Genomic DNA, 19,031 nt, shown 5'->3' with positions numbered 1-19,031 from the left:
ACCCGATGGTTAGCAATTATAGTTTCATTTCTCTATATTTATTCACTCAGATTCCTTAATAGGACATCGAATTAGGCTAAGAATTTTCAGACGTAATCATAACAGACGCACATAAGAACTTCAAAGGAGAAAAGTATATCGGTCTTTGGCAGCACAAAATCCCCTTGGAAGGAAAACTGATAAGGCCATGTCCCTTCGGGGGCATCCGACAGAATTGGACCGATATGGACGTTATTCCCAAGAAAACTGAAATGTTACGCCAGTCAAGGGTTTGGTTTCTGCCGTCCCGGCTATTTTATCGAGGATGACAAAAATCAAAGCAACAAAATCAGATCCTCAAATCAAGTTGTTTGATAAAAACCTTAAGTCCTTTTAAAATAGATAACCACCAAAGTCGTGTCTGTGACGTCTTTACAAAATCAGTAAATGTCGGAATGAACAAAGGAAAAGCAGAACAAAAAACCAAAGCAGAACGAAGACTACCTTGAAGGACCCAAGGGAGATAAAGGCGTAGAGACTCTAGCGTTGTTGTTCAGAAGGCGCGTCAAAAATGCCAGATAATGTTTGCTGTAACTAAAGGAAATGTGTGGCAAAACTGCCAGGCTGAACATTGTAATTTTCCAACAGAATGCCATCACAACAAGCATAACTTATTCCTCGATTTAAAACTTTAAACAAGCATCCCTATCATCTTTGACTTAATTTTCTACTTAATTCCGGACAAACATCTAGTCTAATTCCTAATTAAACGGCCGATAGTTATTGTAAAAGGGGGAGAGGGTTAAAAAAAAATACTAACCTGAGTCCAAGAGTGAATCTCTTGTACTTGGGACAAGAAAATAGACAATGGCCGTAGGAAGGACGTGTCCTCTTCTCTGGACCACACTGATGCTGTTTCAAGAACATCATTCTACATGCTCGTTCATGTCATTTCCTCTTCAGACATACCTTTTCTACACAGATCTATGTGCTCATCTTTCAAGTGGGTCTCCTCTATTCGAGTTTAAAGGACAAACTGCTGCAGCTATTTTCTCTCTAAGGTTGAATTTCTCAGCAATCAATGGCCTCACATCGTCAACTGCAACTAAACTTTCCAAGAATGGAAGCAATGAAATCAACTCTGTATCAGAACGATCATCAAACCAGCTCTCTATTGGTATTCCATTGTCTATCTGAAACCCAAATGCCTGAAAATAAAATTTTCATGTCAATGAAGCAAATGACGAATCTTTTGTTGATCTAGCAGTCAAACTATAACATACTCCCATACCCTTAAAGAGGACATGGAGATTCCCACAAATTTAACACAATGTTAGAACAATCATAATTTAGCTTCCTATCAGACACTGGATGGTCAAACTTTACTCCTCTTTTTTAAAAATATTTTTCTAGCAAGGAAGGAATGGAATTTAAGAAGCAAGGGATCAAACTTCAATTGATACAAAGATTAATTTTGTCAATGCACTTGGTTCTTAGTAAGAAAGCATCAATGCATAAAATCTTAATTAACCTACAAAATGGAGTTAATTCCAATATGAAAAGAAAAAGAAAGATATCAGCACAATTATCAGGAAGCAAAGTAATAACTTCTATAGGACAAATAACTTCTACAAGCCAAATTATCCCTAATAACTTCTATACAAATAACTTCTGTAGGACAAATAACTCACGGGAGGTTTCTGAATATTCCACCCGGCATAACTTCTATAAGCTAAATAAGACAACAAACTATCTCTTCCATCACTAAGCTCGCTGGGAAATTGACAACTGCACAAGGATCATCTTTTCAAAGGGATGGAACAGGGGTATGAAAAAAAGCTTCTTGTGCTTTCAACATAACAGATCAGAATGCAGAAAATAGACATCATCCAAGACCAACGCTTGAGCTATCACCCAAAAACAAAGTGCGGCAGCAATACCTGGGGAGAGTTATCAATAATAATCACATGTGCTAAGTCACGCCCAAGAACTGACAGATCTTTGAGATAATTTCCATCAACAAGCACACAGGACTCACGGAAAACACGGTGGCGAAATATTTTCCTCTTTGGGTCTAGTACGTTCAGAAGCTGCTCAGCATAAATGCTCTGGCTGGCTGTGAAAATGATAATTTCAAAAAGGCCCGATACCCTATCCATGAAATCTCTTAGATGAGGACGGCACCTAACATATACAGCATGCTTCTTCAGGTTGAAATCAACAGAAAAGGTAAAATCTGCATCATCACAAGGTTCAAGTGTGGAGTGCACCAAGGTCTCTGTCAATCAATATACTTTATTAGTATAAGCTATAGTTTTGATAATAACTATGATAGAGTCCAGAAAAGATATCACAAATGCACCAAATGGAGTAAATTACAGCCAGATCTAAGCACAACCAGCATGCACATCAACAAATTAAATTGCAGGTAAGCAAGTGTTCAATTTCAATAGCTGCAAAAGGACTCTGAAGATTATGAGAATTATTAGCCTTCTAATTTCACGTTTAACCTGTGTGTTAACTTTTCTTTTTCTATTCAGGCGAGTATAGATACGTCTTATTGGACAAAAAACAAAACCCCAAACCCAACTGCATTGATCCCAAAGGCAATGGCTTTGCCCTAAATCATATGCAACATATCTGCATCTGTATGGGAGAAATGAACAACTAAAACAACCAAGAATTCTTAAATAATCCTTACCATCCAAGTCTAACACAAGAGTGGTTGAAGGGCAACTCCGTGTCTGCTTGGGCAATAGCATAGGCCGAAATTTTGGGACAACAGAATGCAGATCTGGCAAATTCTTTACAAAAAAGTATGGATCAAAGTCATCAAAGTCTTCAACTTCCTCATCATCATAACATATATCGGCAGACAACTGTTCTTGATTATATTCATCAACACATTCCAAATTTGAATTTTTCATGGAAAGATAAACTGAAGAAATTTCTGATGGTAGAGCACCTCCAAAGTCTGTGTAGCAGTATCACACTATCAGTACAAAGGGAAAAGCTTGAAGAATTATTCTTATGCTTCATAAAACATTTAATGCCTTCTCCATTACCTGGGCAAGTAAGATTCATTGAAGTGAGTGCATCCTGATCAAAACTCTTCTCTTGAATCACATGTGCACTTAGCAAATCAACCTGCAGGTTTTCTTTCCCATGGTCCTGGAAATGCTGTCCTCCATGCTGGAAAAACTTGAAGAAGTCTGATGGGAATGGGAAGTCATGAATCAAGCGTTTAATGAAACCAATTAAGAAATATTACTAGAGATCTTGTGCAAAGATGTCATCAGAACCATTATATGTCTTAATCAGAGACAACGAAAGAGCCATAATACAATGAAAGCATCAAGCTCTACTTCTACCTGCATTTGCAATTTCCCCTCCAATGCTTCTTGAAATATGGAAGCCAGGAGAAAATATAGTATCAACCACTTGATGAACTGCTACATCATCAAAACCCTGCCATATGCAAACAATTCCAAACAAATTATCCAAAACAGTTGATTTATTGATTTCTCTAGGCCTACCAAAGAGAAAGCTATTATAATATTCTGATAGCAACAAAATCCAGTCAGACAAATCCTGGCATAAAATTTTTGACGGAAACCATTATGCTATTTATCATACAGTATAACGTCCAATGGGAATCCATAAAACATAAAGGAACTAAAGATAAATCTTGTCAATATCACTATATTTCACTATTCACCATACCTTTTTCTTGTCATCATGGCCTAAACAAGCAGTGAAATTGTCATCATTCACCAAACCAAGTGTAGTATCCAAATTTGTTGCAGCAGCAAACAACTCTGTGTTTTCCGGGAGCTTTCTAGCTGAAGAAGCAATACGTCTCATTTTACAATAGAACACATAACAGAATGAAAAAGTGATTCAATACACAAAATTACCACTTTTTTGCTTCCTTGTAGAAGAAGTAATTAGCTCTGCAACTTTCTCTGCTTGAACCAGCACGTTGTCAGATACCTTTTTCTGGAGTCTTGAAGCTTTTGGAGTGGAGCCAGCAGTTCGTCCACCACCTTTCTTCTTGTTTTGCATCCTCAATTTGGAGAAGTGTATCTGGGTGCAAAAATGACTTGAGACAACTGAATTTGTAAGCATACAAAATAAAATCTTGTATGAGTAGTTTGTCATTTTGTATATTTTATTTTGTATAATGACTGTCTAAGAAAATCATACTAAGAACACAGAGAAATCATTATCACTAATGAACAGATACATTAGCACAGGTCATTCTGGTTAAGCATCTCCTATCTCCTTCACTGAGTCCAATTCTGGTCAAAGAAAGGATATTCCAAGTCAAACACCGACAAAAGTCCAGCCCAGCAATCATACAAAAAAGAATAGCAAAAAATGCTCCAATTGCATCGAAATAATCAACCTTCAAATCAAACTCCATGGCCTCAAAGCCTTTCTACATTATTTGGATTGTATCGAAGTTTGAAATTTTGAAATTCCAGATGAACAAAGTCATATTTATCTAAGAATTTTGGGTATCATTTTCCATACACATGAAATTACCTCAAATTTTTTGACACACAGTTATTCTTGAAGAATTCTGTTTAACTAAAAATAGCTGTTCGAGGGTTATTTATCCGAATAATGATGCTTTGATTGCAATGCTAAAAAATATTCTTAGATCTATTCATGTTCCCTAAACAGGACTCATCTTTTTCTTCTTCTTTTGCCGTTGTTCCTTCTTCTGTGGCTACTGTTGTTCTTTTTGGTCCCAAACTCCCTCCAGTCTTCCCTATCCTCCCTCCTTTCCTTCTTCATCAATTTCTCTAAGCATATACTTGAATGGAAGAACAAAAGTAGAAGAGCAGCCACAAAAGCAGACCACACGTGGCGCCTGCTTCAGCATCTTTCACTTCCAATAATTCCCTCTCCACACCCACCTTCAATATCAAACTACCACAGCACAGGTGCCTTCTAAGATTTGCTGTATCAGCCAAATCCCAGCAGCTTGAAAATTGCACTGGTAAGATGTTAAAGTGGACTGTGGGGCAGAATAATGTTTGTGTTGTGGTCAGGGCGTATTCATGGCCTTCAAATGCAAAACTAAGTAGTAACAAAAAAGAAGCCATCCTCACCGTCATCGTCATCATCATCATCATCATAGTAAGAGAAAAATCTTATCAATACTAAAAACCAAGGATACCAACAAGAAGAAAGTGCAGGGAAACAATCAAAAAGGGGGGCAGTAAGAAGTGGATAATTACAGAACTAGAGTTAGTACTTACTACCAATGGTAACCTTGGAGGCTGTGCAAAAAAAAGTGAATAGGTTGTTCAGTTGGAAAAATATGGAGAAGGGACCGGAATAGAAGGAGCGGGGAGGGTGTAAAGAGTTTTGGAAAAAGAAGAAAAAATTGTGGCAGAGAAAGAAGAATTAAATTTGTATGAGAGAGAAAAACCAGCAATGTTTCTATAACTTCCGATAAGAGTATGAATAATCGGATAAATAACCCGCCATGGTAAGCCCCAATGACTGCAATTTAATCATAAAACTGATGAATTTTGCGTTTAAAACCTCAAACCCATACTTCCCAAAGTACTTCTTTTCTAACCAAACCCTACATTAACCTGCGAATTCGTGTAACTAAATCGAGCTGGTAAGGAACTGCGATTGAGAGGAATGAAAACCAAACTTTCATTCCCCATCACCGCCCGTTTGGAATCTAAACTTACTTCAGACAAGTATTCGCGGCTCCAGCTGCTAAATTGCAAGCCAATATCACATATATGAACAGTCAAGACACAACATAGAAGAAAGAACTAAAAACCCTAACTGCCGAGTGAAAAACATCTAATTAAGTTTCCAAAAAAAAAAAAAGAAAAGTCAAACCTTTCCTCAAGTTTAATAATCCAGAAAGATGCCGCTGCTGAAGTTCATATCAGTTGTTATCAGCCTTCCGTTGAGCAAACCAAACCACAGGTTTCCGCCGCTGAAGTTTAATTTTGAGAGATGGGAGAGATAAATTATAAGCAAAAAGGCACGGGTTAGCTGCAGAACTAAGGATGAACCGGAGATTCAGGGCATTTCCCCGACGGAGATTGAAATGAGAGAAATGAGAGGGAAAATTGGGAACGAAGAAATGAAAATTACTAGTTTGGGGAGGAGAGAAATAAATGAATAAGTAAATATGATACTAGTTTTTTTTTTTTTTTTTTTGGGTAGGGGAAATATTTGTGCAAACAATCTATCGGGTTTCACAAATTTCGGAGTCTGTCTTTCGAGTTCAAATTCAAGTTCAACTCGCGCGCGACTATAGTTTGGTCCTTACTCGCTTCTACTGGTGCACATGTGTGCTCCTGTTGGGGAGCGTGGATGTTTGGAGAGTGGAACTAGCGAGTAGCCATCCAGTTGTGTTTCTTGTGGAGCTATCTCATCTCTGCAATTATTTTTCGGGGCTTGGTTCTTCTAAATCCAGTGGTTACGCATAAAGGGCATCCTTGCACTTCCCTAATTTCGAGTGGAAGCCTTTAGGTTTCATGATTTGCAGTTTTCCCAATTTCAGTACAATTCTTCTTCCTCTTGAACTCGGCGTTAAGAATTCAAAGATGATTTCCCTAGTTTTTAAGCAAGATGGGATGGATAGGGATGATACATATACTTCATCAGGTTCATCATCGTAGATACTATCGTTAATATTCTTAGTGAAAATGACAAGATTCAGGATTAATGTCCCCATAAAAAATGTTCGTTAGATAAACATACTCTTTTTATTTGATAAATGTTATTTGCATTTCATTTTTTGTTAAATATACTCTGATCATTTGTTTTATTATGTAGCCTAATAAATAAAAATTATATGATAAAAATAATAAGAGAAGTGCGATTAATAAAAATAAGAGTATAAATAACATTTTTCTTTTTATTTTTACCGCTCACTCAATTAATCTCTATCTATCATAAAATTGAGTCTATGCATGTTAAAATTCGATTTTACGACATGCAAAGTGATACAGATTCCTTATTTTCACAACAAGCATTTGGAACCTCAATATTATATCAAAATCATTTAATACAAATCTTTTATTCATCCACCAAAGAAATTTGTGAAAATTTCAAGGACTGGGTAGGCAACAAAATCAGGAAATGGCAATTTGTCCACAGACACCTGTACACTACAGCCGGTCAATAGCTAAGTTGATGTATCCTCGTGGGGAGAATCTTCAAATACTTGAAAACCTTCCCAATAAAAATTTCACTCAGTCCGGGTGCGTGACGTACCAAAGCTTTGTCCCGTTAAATGAAATTTGAATTTGAATGACAGGTATCCAATGTTCACGGGCGCCAAGGTATCCTTTTTTTTCCCCCCAAAGCCGGTGCCCTATAAAACGACTTGGGCTGGCCAACGTATGGGCTTTGGCACACTCAGAATTTGCAAATTTGAGTCTATAGTTTGTTTTTGTGGCCCGTAGCGTTGAAATTGTTTTTGTGGCACGTTGGCCCTAAAGCACTTGACAAAGTGAGATTAAGCGCGGTTCATCACTAGATACTGCCTGACTTGATTACCATATAAGCAAGCTAAACCTAGATTTTAACGGAATCAAGTTCTAATTGAGCTTACGGGACTTGAGTTTTTAGATGTCAGCAAACTTTTTTCTTTTATGTAATCGTGATCCTTTTTTTTTTTTTTTTGGAAGAATAATAACGATCAAGTTCAATTTCATTAGGACATAAAGTAGATACTACGTGAACTTTTGTTCAGGCAAGTTTGTTTGAAATTTTATTGAACTGAACTAGAGTGGAGATCGAGTAGCTTGAAATTGTTACATGTAAATTTCACTTATATGCTCATCGACTCAACTTTGAACCGAACTCGAAAGTTTATTGAATACAAAAGGCTATATAAAATTAATTCAATTAGTTGGCGAACCAAACTCTTACTGAATCGAATTTGATTCAAGTATTGAGTAATTTGATTTGTCTTTTGACTTTCACCATACTTTTGAGAGGATCAAAGAGGATTGTAAGTGAGAACCAAAAGCAGAAGTGTGGAGAAATGGAGGAATTTAAAATTTGTCCCAAAAAAAAAAACTCACCCAAAACTAGAGAGAAATGTACAATAAAATGATAACGCTCAACAGTCCCAAAAAAGGGCCAAAAATAAAAATAATTCCTCACACCCCTTCTCTCATAGCTGCTGTCCTCTTTTTTTTTCTCTCTTTTTTTAAATATTCCAAACTAATGGTTAGTTAATTGATGACAAAAGATTCTTTAAGGTTTGAATTTGGGTGATGCAATCAATAATTTCTCTTGACTTTGAATAGCACAGTTTGATTCTTTCCTTAGCAATTCGGAACGAAAAGAGTACACTAATTATCTCCTCCTCTTCATTGAAACTCGAGTACGTCTTTCCAAGTCAAACGTTCTCAATGTTCATTGCCAGCGGAACAAGATTTTCATTTTAGATTACAGACTCAATCTGGCTCAAAAAAGGATTTTAAAAAAAAAAAATTTTGTCCCAACATCAATTTGAAGAACGAGTCCGTCACCTTTCATCCTCCTCATCGCAGCAAAAGAATAATTTATCCATGCAATATTGTACTTATTTTCCGACGGCTGGAAAAGATCAGAACTTTTGTGCTGTGTTATCTTGGGAAGAGGATCATGATTTGGTGACTTATTTGCTTTATCAATTGTCATGAGCTGGAGCAAAGTCAATATCAATTTCCATAGGCAGATACGTACGGAAAAGGCCCCAACGCCTATCCTGTATGAAGAAAGCTAATCCATTTGTTTAGCTTTTTCGAGCAACAACACACTTTCAAAGGTTCCCTTTTTATTTTCTAAAGCATATTCTGCAAGCCGCAAGATCCCCCACTGATAACAAGCAAGTGTACGGATCATCTTATCTCATGCTTAAGAGAAAACACACACACACCCAATATATATCCATTGATTGGGGCGCTTATTCTGCGTTTGGCTTGATTTTTCTCCAAATTTGCAGTTGAAAAAGAAAAAAAAAAAAGGTGATTGGAAGTAAAAGATTGTTTCTGTTTATACAGTATACAGAGATACGTATATACTCCGTAAGTAACGTGCTGCAAGCATATATGGTTTAGATGGCTTCTAAACTTATAAAAAAAAAACCCCAAAGAACACACGAGTAAACATCAAATAACAACCGGTCGAGAAAAGAGTCTGAGAGGCTTAATTACAAAGAATAATAAGAGTTTGGGAGCATGGCAATTAAATTTAATCACAATGTGAGCAGGGGGACGAGATTGGAAGCAAGATACTAATAAATTTAATTAAACGTACTTGGAATGGAGATATGGTTGGGGATCAAATGGAAGAGAAAGACACAGGTGGGTATACACAGGAATCGCATATTGATACAGCAAAAGGATACTTTAATGTCATCATTTGAGTTTTGTGGAATGGGGAAGGATGGCCAATAACTGGAAAACAGCAACACCTCCCGTGCCCTTTTTGAGTATTTTGAAGCTTGGAAGTATTTGATCAGGATGGTCCCCCACCCCAGCTGATTAACCACACCTTTAAAAATCTAAAGTGAATAATCGAATGGAATAGGGTAAAGCTGGGGTCTGAGAGCTGTTGCTATCATGCCTGGTTGGATCACAGGACAGGAGGAGTTGGATAAAGGAGGAAACTTGAATGAATGTAGCAGTAAAGCCGAAACTTTATGTCTATGGTGCAAATATATCTGCCGCAGCATACTACTAATAAGAAAAAAGATCAGTCGCAAATACTACACACCATAGCAAGCAAATCATATAATGCCCTACAGCCTAGGTTTTGCTTTGTCTTCACGGGATTTCGTCCCATGCAAGGATGCAAGGAACAATAAGGACGCTTGTAATTATTATTTAATTAATAATGCTGAAGCATCATCGGGAGAGATAAAATTCCAGTGATTAAACTTTAAAGACGAGGTCTAAAAAGGCTAAAACTAATGTACCTTTTTCTTTTTCTTTTTCTTTTTCTTTTTTTGTCAATTGTCATCGTCAACACCAACTCCTATTCTAATTTTATTCTTGAGAGTGATTCGGCAGAGTGTTAGAGAATCGATGGAAATTGAACCACAATCGGAACATACGAGTGCATTATGCACCCGCATGGATCTAAGAGAAGCTATATTAAATATCAATTTTGATGGGAGACAAGATTTGAATCCTTGACATCCCACTCCACAAGATATGTGACGGTCAACTAATTTAGAGGTAATTAGTTACCTTTTCTATAAACTCGGTGAGTGAGCATGCTTGAGTAGGAGTTTATTTAAAATATTATTTGAAATAATTATCGTAATACTTATTTGGAATAAACTACTTTGATAGTTTTATTTTTTTTCACACACTTTAAGAAAAGTTAGTTAACTTTGTTGGAAAAATAAATCTAACTTACTATCTTCCTAAAATATCCTAACATTAAATTAAGTGGAGTATGGCTAGGTTATACTCAATAACAAACTAATATATTAAAGGGTTAATTACATTTACCTCCCCTGAGGTTTGATCATATTACTAGTCAATCCCTGTAATTTGTCCATATAACGGTCTCACCCTTTGAATGATCAAACATTTAACAAAAACCCCTTAATGCCGAAAATGCCCTTTATTGAGGCCATGTTGCATTAAAAAAAGAACATATTTTTATTTTATTAATCCTGAAGCAATCCAAAAAAATAGAAAAAAGTTTTTGCTTATTATTTTATAAAAATCATATATTTGCTTCCATAAATAGTTTTGAATCAATAATTATTTTAAATCTTAAAAATGAATATTAAAAATTAAATAAATTGAAAGAAAAATAAAAAAAAGAAGAAATTATTTTAATTCCTGAAGTATGGTTCAAATTGAGGAAAACATGCCTTGTGCTCTCGCAATATGCCTTGAACCACAAATTCAAACCATACTTGAGGATTTAAAATAATTGCTTCTTTTTTATTTTTCTTTCAATTTATCTAATTTTTAATATTCATTTTTAAGATTTAAAATAATTATTGATTCAAAACTATTTATGGAAGCAAAGATATTATTTTTATAAAATAATAAGCAAAAATTTTTCTATTTTTTTGGATTACTCGAAGGTTAATAAATAAAAATATGTTCTTTTTTTAATACAGCATGGCCTCAATAAGGGCATTTTCGGCATTAAGAGGGTTTTTGTTAAATGTTTGATCATTCAAAGGGTGAGACCGTTATTTGGACAAATTACAGGGATTAATTGGTAATATGGTCAAATCTCAGGGGAGATAAATGTAATTAACCCTATATTAAATAAGGGCATTTTAGAGAAGTTATAAGTTAACTACATTGTTCAATTGAAAAGTAGAGTATAATTTGAGACAGATAAAAAAAAAAAGAAAAAAATCAATTAAAGTGAGATAGAGGGAGTATGATATCCGAAATAAAAAGCTTGTTGGAAAAATAAAAAAAATGCTTTGAAAAGTGCGATTGCACTGCGAGCAAATAAATTTTATACACATAATAGCTATCCAAGGTTAGCCGCCATGAGAGTTAACTGAAGTAATTAAAAGTCGTGATGTTTTTCATGTAATTGAAGTAAAGAAATGTGCTCATGATCTGTGTTCGATTGCTTGGGGAGTAAGAGTGGCATGCTTCAAAATATTTGCTTGTCCAGCTAGGACGCTAGCACATAATGTACGGTGGCACCGGAGGTACAACACAAGTGATAATCCAGACACATTATTAATGTATGAAGTCTTTGATTTTATGCGTTCCAACAATTAATTACTGTAATATGTTGTAACAGTTGCGTTCCAGCTACTTCTTCCATGCAAACCAAACCATTGTTCTTAGTTTAGATTTCCATTTGGCCTCTGTGCCGTACGCGTACAAACTTGAGGACATTCTAGTAGCAGCAGCACTCGTATTATTACCTGCTTACTTTTTTTGATTCATTAAAAGAGGAAAGCATCTAAAAGCACTAACAAAGTAGAGCCGCTCTTCACTTGGCTAATGACGGCGATTGACTGCACGACATGCTAACCGATTCTTCATTTCAAGAGATAGCTTCAAACACTCTGATAGGTCAACTTGTTCGGCCGCCGGATTAATCCATTTGAATTGTTGAAGTAGCCGTGCCAGCCATAGTTGCACCGTGGTCAACCCCAGCATCCTTCCCGGGCATACCCGGCGACCTGACCCGAACGGGGCAAGCCTCAAGTCCGACCCCATGATCGAAACATCCTCCTCCATGAACCTGTCGGGCCGGAATGCCCACGGGTCTTGCCAGATGGCCGGGTCATGGGTTATGGCCCACATGTTGACCATGGCTGTGGTGCCTGCAGGGACGAAGAACTTGTCCACGTGGACATCGTGGATGGCTAGGCGGGACCAGGAGAGCAGTGGGCCGGGCGGGTGCAGTCGGAGGACCTCCTTGACCACAGCTTGGAGGTAGGGAAGATTTGGGACGTCGGAGTCCTGCACGTCCCGGCCGTGGCCGACGCACGTGTCAATCTCGCGCTGGGCTCTGGCTTGAATGTCCTGATGCAGGACCATCCTGGCCATGATCCATTCCAGAAGGATAGCCACCGTATCTGTTCCTCTAAATACCATTTCCTACGTAAAAAAAAAAATAATACAGCAATTATTTAAGATGCATACTCCTTAATAATATGATGAGATATTATAAGGCGCAAATTGAAACGCAGCCTTCGGTTTGATGGGACGATGTCACTTGTAATCGAGAGCTACGAATTAAAAAACGGCCTGAAATTTGATGCAATTAATTTGTTTTCTTCAACAAAATTGTGATGATAAATAAATAGAGTGGACTTGTGGTGGACTAGGAGACGTCCCCCGTGCACAAGCAACAGGAATTAATCACTTTCACTTTCAGGTGGAAGTTCATGTTTGCTTTTGCACATCCTATCAACATTTTGATTGTGACACCTAAACTCGGATTCATTAGTGCAGTTTAATAAAGATTTCCTCAGTTCAGTTACGCAGGCAGGCGTAAGTTAGAAACTCAAATAGTACAAAAATATATTAAATAAACCACTACTATTTCCTAATCGAACATGTCATGCCCCCGCCGCATGGTTTAAGCAATTTTGTTCCTTATTCGGATTGGGATAGGATTTGGCAGGCTCAGGGAAGCCATGAACCACGCAAAAGGTTAAAAAAGATATTTTCTCATAATGTGATTAATTTATTACCAGATTTGTTTGACCATTATCTGTTTGCTGGCTGACCTACGCAATCATGATGAGTCCAAGGTCGTCCCAACCAGCATTCTAATAAGTATTTTCCTAGCTACCAACCTAAACCAACCTTTTTTGACTGCTACACTCAAAATCCTAGCCACCATCTACGGATCCGCTTTTTCTCTTTCTAGTAAACTATAAATGAAATGTTCTGATTCCCGTCCACGCAAAAACTAAAAATAAGAAGATTTGACTCCTATAGAGCTTTGATGGAGACATTCTACAGATTTAGCATGGAAGCATTGGACTGGCGAAACGTGGAGGGGAGTTCTATTTATTTCCTGAGTATTGGATGTTTTATAGGATTTTTCCTCAGAATGATCATCCTCCTGTTCAAGTTTTCTACAGGGAAAGAGCGAGACAATTGAAGTGCTTTTGACACAACTCAAACATAAAGCTGGACATTTCTAGGAAACCGTGGAGAAAAAAGGCCATTCATTTTAACTCTACGTGTTCGTGTTCCTAACACAGACAGGCTCCCTTCTTGTGGTCAGGCGTGTCCTTAGCTCCTAACGTTAACGTTAATCAATTAGTACCTGTTTAAGAGAAACGGAGAGATTCCTTACCCACAAGACTGCCACCAAGTCTGCATCAGTAAGTTGATCCTCTTCGGGCAAAGAAAGGCAGACACTAACAAAATCATTCCTCGCATTGACATTTCCCTCTCTTCTCCTTTCTTTTATGATCCGACCTACAAGACAACTAACCTCTCCAGCTAATTTGTGACACCTTTTCTTCACCCCACCAAAGTCTAACCATTTCGAAGGAATATAATCAGCCCAATTGAACTCTGAGATTAGTTCATATCCTTCCTCTACCATTGATCCTAGTTTCTCTCCTTCTGAACCCAAATTGCTCCCAAACACACTCTCTAAGACATTAATCAGAGAGCCCTTTTTCAGTATCGACCTCAACTCCACTATGCTTGTCTCGTTCATCTCAACTCGAACACTCGCTATCATTCCATCGGCAACCCGTTGTCTAAGGCCCTCGAGATTAGAAATTCTCCTAGGAGAAAACATATGATTTGCAGCGATCCTGCGTAGATGGCGCCAGTACTTCCCTGATGGAGCGAAACCAATGGCACGTTGGAACATGAGCGTGCGAGCTGATTCTTTTATGGGACGATCCGAAAACGAACTCCCACAAAGAATTTCTCTGGCTGTATCGGGGTGACTGCTGATGATCAAACGAGTATTGAAGCCAAGAGTGAAGGGCATTAGACGAGCACTCCCAAGTGAAGTAGCTAAAAATGCTAGTTTTCGATGAGCATGAGACCCCATTTGAGGTAAGAGCCCCAAGAAGGGCCAGCAAATAGGGCCACGATTATTTGTGCTTGTAAGATTTTGATGATGGTTTCTCCAGGCAAAGCCTCCAGGTACGAAGCATAAGTTTAGGAAGGAGGGGAGAAGTGGAAATATGACTAGTAAGCACAGGGCACGGGACCATGTGTTAAGGTAGCTGGCTCCGAAACAGAGGACAGGTAAGACTAGGATGGATAGATTGGCCAGCCAAAAGGAGGATTTCATTTCGAAAATGTGAAGGAGATGAGATGACGAGTGCTGCTGCTGCTGCGAAGGGTTGCATGTGCATTTATAGTACGTGGAAATTTATCCACGCATCCTGGTTAATGATTGGGTTTGCCCAATAACTCTGGTTAGCAGTCCTGTGTAGCTGTAATTATTAGTGTATTGCCACAAAAGCCATGTGAATTGTGTGTGGGCCACAAAGATACTTCGGGTTGGATTTGGCTCCTTTTCCCGTAAACTTTTTCTCCGTTTCCTGCAGGCACATCCAGATGTATGATATCTGTACTCATTTATTAATGATGGTGATTAAGATCAATCAAAGTTAAAATGATCGCGTACATTCCTAATAAATAAATAAAAAAATATATATATATATTATGTATTTAGATGTGTACTGTAAAAAATAGAGAAAATGGAGAGGAGCCAATCCATTACGGGGCTTGTGAAACGAAACGTACTCAAGAAAGGGAAAGCGTCCCACTTCGAGGCTAGCTCAAAACTTTTCCCCGAGTGCCAGGATTTAAGAACTCCTGAGAAACATTTGGAAGCTGGGATTTGTGACCGCAACTTGTACGCATCCGTCTATTTGAAAGTGACAGTTGGAGTTTTTAATGAATGGAGCTGTTTGCAAATGCATTCGTTTTCGGCACGTTTGAATGAATTCGAAAAAAATACATGTATAATTATAAAAATAAATATAAATACATTTAAAATAATTAAATATATATTATATTTTTACTAAAAAAGTATTTATACATAAATTAACATTATTTATTTTTTAAAATTAATAAATAGAATTAAACTTATTATAAATAATATATTATTTATTAACAATATAATTAAATCATCTTCAAAATTATATTCTCGGACCCAAACATTTATACGAATAACCGCTTCGAATTTGAATAATATTTGTAATTCATTAATATTCGATCCAAACTCGAACCTTGCCCGTATAATATACAAACGGAGCCTAAATGCCAAGTATTCGGCTCGTTAAAAGCTCTGTAAGTGATCCTATAAAACTATGTACAATTAATAAAGGTATATGGATAAATATCACATCGTATTGTTAACGTATGCATAACGCAACAATTTGCTTACCAGCGTCAAATAAACTAAGTTTAGCAGTTTCCATCTAATTATTTACTAGTAATTTTATTAGAGTCAAGTTATACTTATACTAGTTGCCTTGCGTAGGAATTGATGTTTTAGTCGTTCGATAATTACTTGTGTGATGACTTTTTATTCTTCAAGTGCGTATCGCGAGTTATAAATGGGTTACTTGTTGGAATATATATTTAAAAAGAATCGAGATGAGTTGGTAGAGAGTCCATAGAGACGCTACTCTTGATATATATATATATATAGAGAAGTTGTAGCAATTATTATTGATGGCTTTGTTATTTGCTCGAAAAGGGAAAATAAATACCCAAAAAGAAAGAAATTTGTGTCCACTATCACAGGTAATTGTACCTCGTAGCTGTAAGCATGCAGATGCATCGATTGGTTTCAAAAATTCTAAAATTTGACGAACTGAGTGATCCTACTACATCTGCAAAAGAGCAATTGCAGGCCGACAACGTGTGTAAAAATGGAAGGAAGCACTTTAGTCTTTATTGCTTTGAAAGCAGACCATGCATGCCCGCGGGAGACCCCATTTTCTGATTCTTCGATGTGAAGTAGCTGGGAAGAAGATGTGACTATGAACCAACAACATCAAGGTGATCTACTCTTCGTTACCCCAGCCCAAAAACGTGTGCTCCATCTGCTCCTTTCTTACTTTTTCTCCGGAGGCGTGTCCCAGATGGCCTGAAAATGAATCTGAGTCGAGTTGGCTTCTTTTTTTCCAGTGGGCCACCGGATATGATCCACCGGAGAGTAGGGCGCGACAGACGTTGTCAGCATTCCATTCGGGCAAAAACACCTCTACGTCACTTCTCTCGTTCCCCGTCCCTGGCGGCCCGGTCTAAGAATATGATCTATCATCCTTAGATCTTTCCTTGTTGGGTTGGTTTAATCACAAGTTGAAAGCAGCGCGAATGGAGAAATTCAGAAAATGCAAGTCTCCATATTTTGGATCACTCGTGTTCCGCGTCCAAATATGTCTGTAATTCTTACAGCATTTGGTGGGTATGAAATAATACAATTTTGGTGTAAGCATAAACTCTATCAACTCATACAATTTATTCATTTGAATTTACGCACGCCAAAAGTTTTGAGAATTGTAACAACTAAACACAATTAAAGAAGAGGCTCTAATCCATATATTTTAGCCCCTTTTGAGGGTTGGTACCAAAGCATGTACAGGTAAAAAAAAAAAAAAAAAAAAAATTGCTGTACGTCCTGTCATAATTCACTGGATACCATAATCCAAACTCATAGCAGCAACAAAATCACACATGTCAGTTCAACTTTCAACCTTCCGGGAGTTATGGTTGACGTGGCACCTGTTTGAACCTAATTTGAAGTAGAATGAATAACCATCGTACGCTCAACTACGTTCTTTCTCGCAAAACTCATGATACGAGATTAGCAGCAACTGTGTTGGAAGATACTTACCAATTACGTTTGTTATTTCTTCGTATGTGCTCCCTTTGTTTAGTTAGTAAGGAATATAATCATATATGTAATAGGATTAACTCATATGTCTTAGGCATAATCCAAGATGAGGATTGCTTCATTCCTTGATGTCCAAATACACTACCTACTTGTATAACTTCGTCGAGCCTTTGCTCGCAATTGTACAATTCTGATAATCTATAAAAACCTACCTATCGTTTCGTTGAAAAAAAAAAAAGCATCGTATGCACTACGTACATCCAGAGCTTGCTTAGACGCTGATAGCAACTTGAAAAGTTAGTTAATAGACGAGTGCAATCACGAGCCTGAGGGATAGCCAATGCTCCATGTAGTAGAACTAGAACATACTCCACAAAATAAAATCACTTGGACACACATATGATGTCAACTTCATGCAAAATCAGAGCAGGTGGTGTGCCTACATGCATGCATGGTAAAATGTCTCGGTCTTTGCATGTTTAATATGTCTCGCAAAGGTGCTTTATATATAGTCTCATTTGTACTTGTGATATTTTCGCTGCAAACCACTTGGCCATATATATATGCCCCTTTAATTTGCACTCGACAAGATACTTACCAACAAAGTAACTGGCTGGCAGACTTGAAAAGAAATGAAACTTGCAGTATCATGCATTACGTGGTGGTTATGTATTCTATTTGATGAGTAACTAATTAATGTTTGACTTATTTTTGTGACATTGGTCGCGGCCACGTACAAGTCTCGCTCTTAATATTACAGACCACAATTTGCATTGTCATTGGACCGATGTGAATCCCAAACCCAAAAAAAAAAAAGTGGATAAATTATATGTCTTTCTCCATATATGCAAGGAGGAAAAGGATTTATATATAGTGCAAAAGTGTAAAATATGGTTGTAGTATATGAGTAATCGCCTCTCATTCAATCCCCTAAAAATAAAAATGAAAGAATCTCAACCAACCCATATAATTAATTGAATGATGAAACCATCACATGCATAAACATCCCTCCCAAGCCCCAATAGGCTTAGGGATGGGTCATATGAATTTATGGCGATGAAGCACGATGTGTTCATGCAGCAACATAATCTTGAATACAAAATGAAAGAAAATTAAAAGCAGACTCGTGGACAACTATGTTAGGAAATTGGCTTAATTTCTTTTAGGTAGAATTCTTATTTTGTGTGGAAGTAACTAGTTTCCTAATTGGTTTTAGTTACTTGAAGTAGTAGTCAAGTAAATCCCTATTTAGCTAGATACTATTTTCTACTCTATATGAGTTTAGGAAATAGTATTGGTTTCCAATTGCTATTTGGTTTTTTTGGCAGTAATATTTTTTATAAATAGGTGGGTTGACATACTACAAGACACACAAAGGGACACACAAAGGGACACAAGAGGGCATCATGTAGCCTTATACACGGGGTGTGAGAGAGGGTTCTTGGGAGATGAGAGATGATATACAAGGGTTGAAAGAATCTCAATCAACCCATATAATTAATTGAATGATGAAACCATCACATGCATAAACATCCCTCCCAAGCCCCAATAGGCTTAGGGATGGGTCATATGAACGTCCAATGAGCTTGAATTTATGGCGATGAAGCGCGATGTGTTCATGCAGCAACATAATCTTGAATACAAAATGAAAGAAAATTAAAAGCAGACTCGTGGACAACTACCACCCGCAAAATCAAAATCTATCCCTTTTTAAACTATCACGAAAA

The 19,031-nt window shown here is 37.2% G+C and overlaps 2 protein-coding genes across 5 annotated transcripts; both read right to left on the bottom strand.

The window, feature by feature from the left end:
* Nucleotides 1-551: 551 nt before the first annotated feature.
* Nucleotides 552-6,186, bottom strand: LOC113716926 (uncharacterized). Of its 4 annotated transcripts, XM_072070930.1 has the most exons (9): nucleotides 5,854-6,186; nucleotides 4,226-4,280; nucleotides 3,897-4,065; nucleotides 3,703-3,821; nucleotides 3,351-3,447; nucleotides 3,045-3,191; nucleotides 2,681-2,953; nucleotides 1,920-2,257; nucleotides 552-1,187 (listed from the first exon to the last, which is right to left on the bottom strand). In XM_072070930.1, the coding sequence occupies exons 2-9, from the start codon at nucleotides 4,238-4,240 to the stop codon at nucleotides 972-974; spliced, it is 1,374 nt and encodes a 457-aa protein (XP_071927031.1). In that variant the 5' UTR covers nucleotides 4,241-4,280; nucleotides 5,854-6,186; the 3' UTR covers nucleotides 552-971. The 4 variants fall into 4 exon arrangements, with proteins under 4 accessions (XP_071927031.1, XP_071927032.1, XP_071927033.1 ...); XM_072070931.1 differs by lacking the exon at nucleotides 4,226-4,280 and having other exon boundaries at nucleotides 3,897-4,091; nucleotides 5,854-6,185; XM_072070932.1 differs by lacking the exon at nucleotides 4,226-4,280 and having other exon boundaries at nucleotides 3,897-4,081; nucleotides 5,854-6,185.
* A 5,477-nt stretch (nucleotides 6,187-11,663) lies between these two features.
* On the bottom strand, nucleotides 11,664-14,781 carry LOC113716296 (cytochrome P450 78A5-like). The gene is made up of 2 exons (XM_072070288.1): nucleotides 13,780-14,781; nucleotides 11,664-12,566 (listed from the first exon to the last, which is right to left on the bottom strand). The coding sequence occupies exons 1-2, from the start codon at nucleotides 14,740-14,742 to the stop codon at nucleotides 11,961-11,963; spliced, it is 1,569 nt and encodes a 522-aa protein (XP_071926389.1). The 5' UTR covers nucleotides 14,743-14,781; the 3' UTR covers nucleotides 11,664-11,960.
* Nucleotides 14,782-19,031: the final 4,250 nt, after the last annotated feature.

The sequence above is a fragment of the Coffea arabica genome, chromosome 11c (assembly GCF_036785885.1).
Source record: "Coffea arabica cultivar ET-39 chromosome 11c, Coffea Arabica ET-39 HiFi, whole genome shotgun sequence".
NCBI classification, from domain to species: domain Eukaryota; kingdom Viridiplantae; phylum Streptophyta; class Magnoliopsida; order Gentianales; family Rubiaceae; genus Coffea; species Coffea arabica.
Note: the sequence above shows the minus strand (reverse complement) of the source record. Positions and strands in the feature narration are given on the sequence as shown.

Bases quoted from the DNA above. Each gene is read 5' to 3' on its own strand.
- LOC113716926 (XM_072070930.1), bottom strand. The intron at 3,192-3,350 runs GTAGAAGTAGAG...CATTCCCATCAG, and splicing joins AGGGGAAATTGCAAATGCAG to ACTTCTTCAAGTTTTTCCAG. The intron at 2,954-3,044 runs GTAATGGAGAAG...ACTGCTACACAG, and splicing joins AATGAATCTTACTTGCCCAG to ACTTTGGAGGTGCTCTACCA.
- LOC113716296 (XM_072070288.1), bottom strand. From the start codon at position 14,742: ATGAAATCCTCCTTTTGGCTGGCCAATCTATCCATCCTAGTCTTACCT. The intron at 12,567-13,779 runs GTAAGGAATCTC...TTTTTTACGTAG, and splicing joins ACTTGGTGGCAGTCTTGTGG to GAAATGGTATTTAGAGGAAC.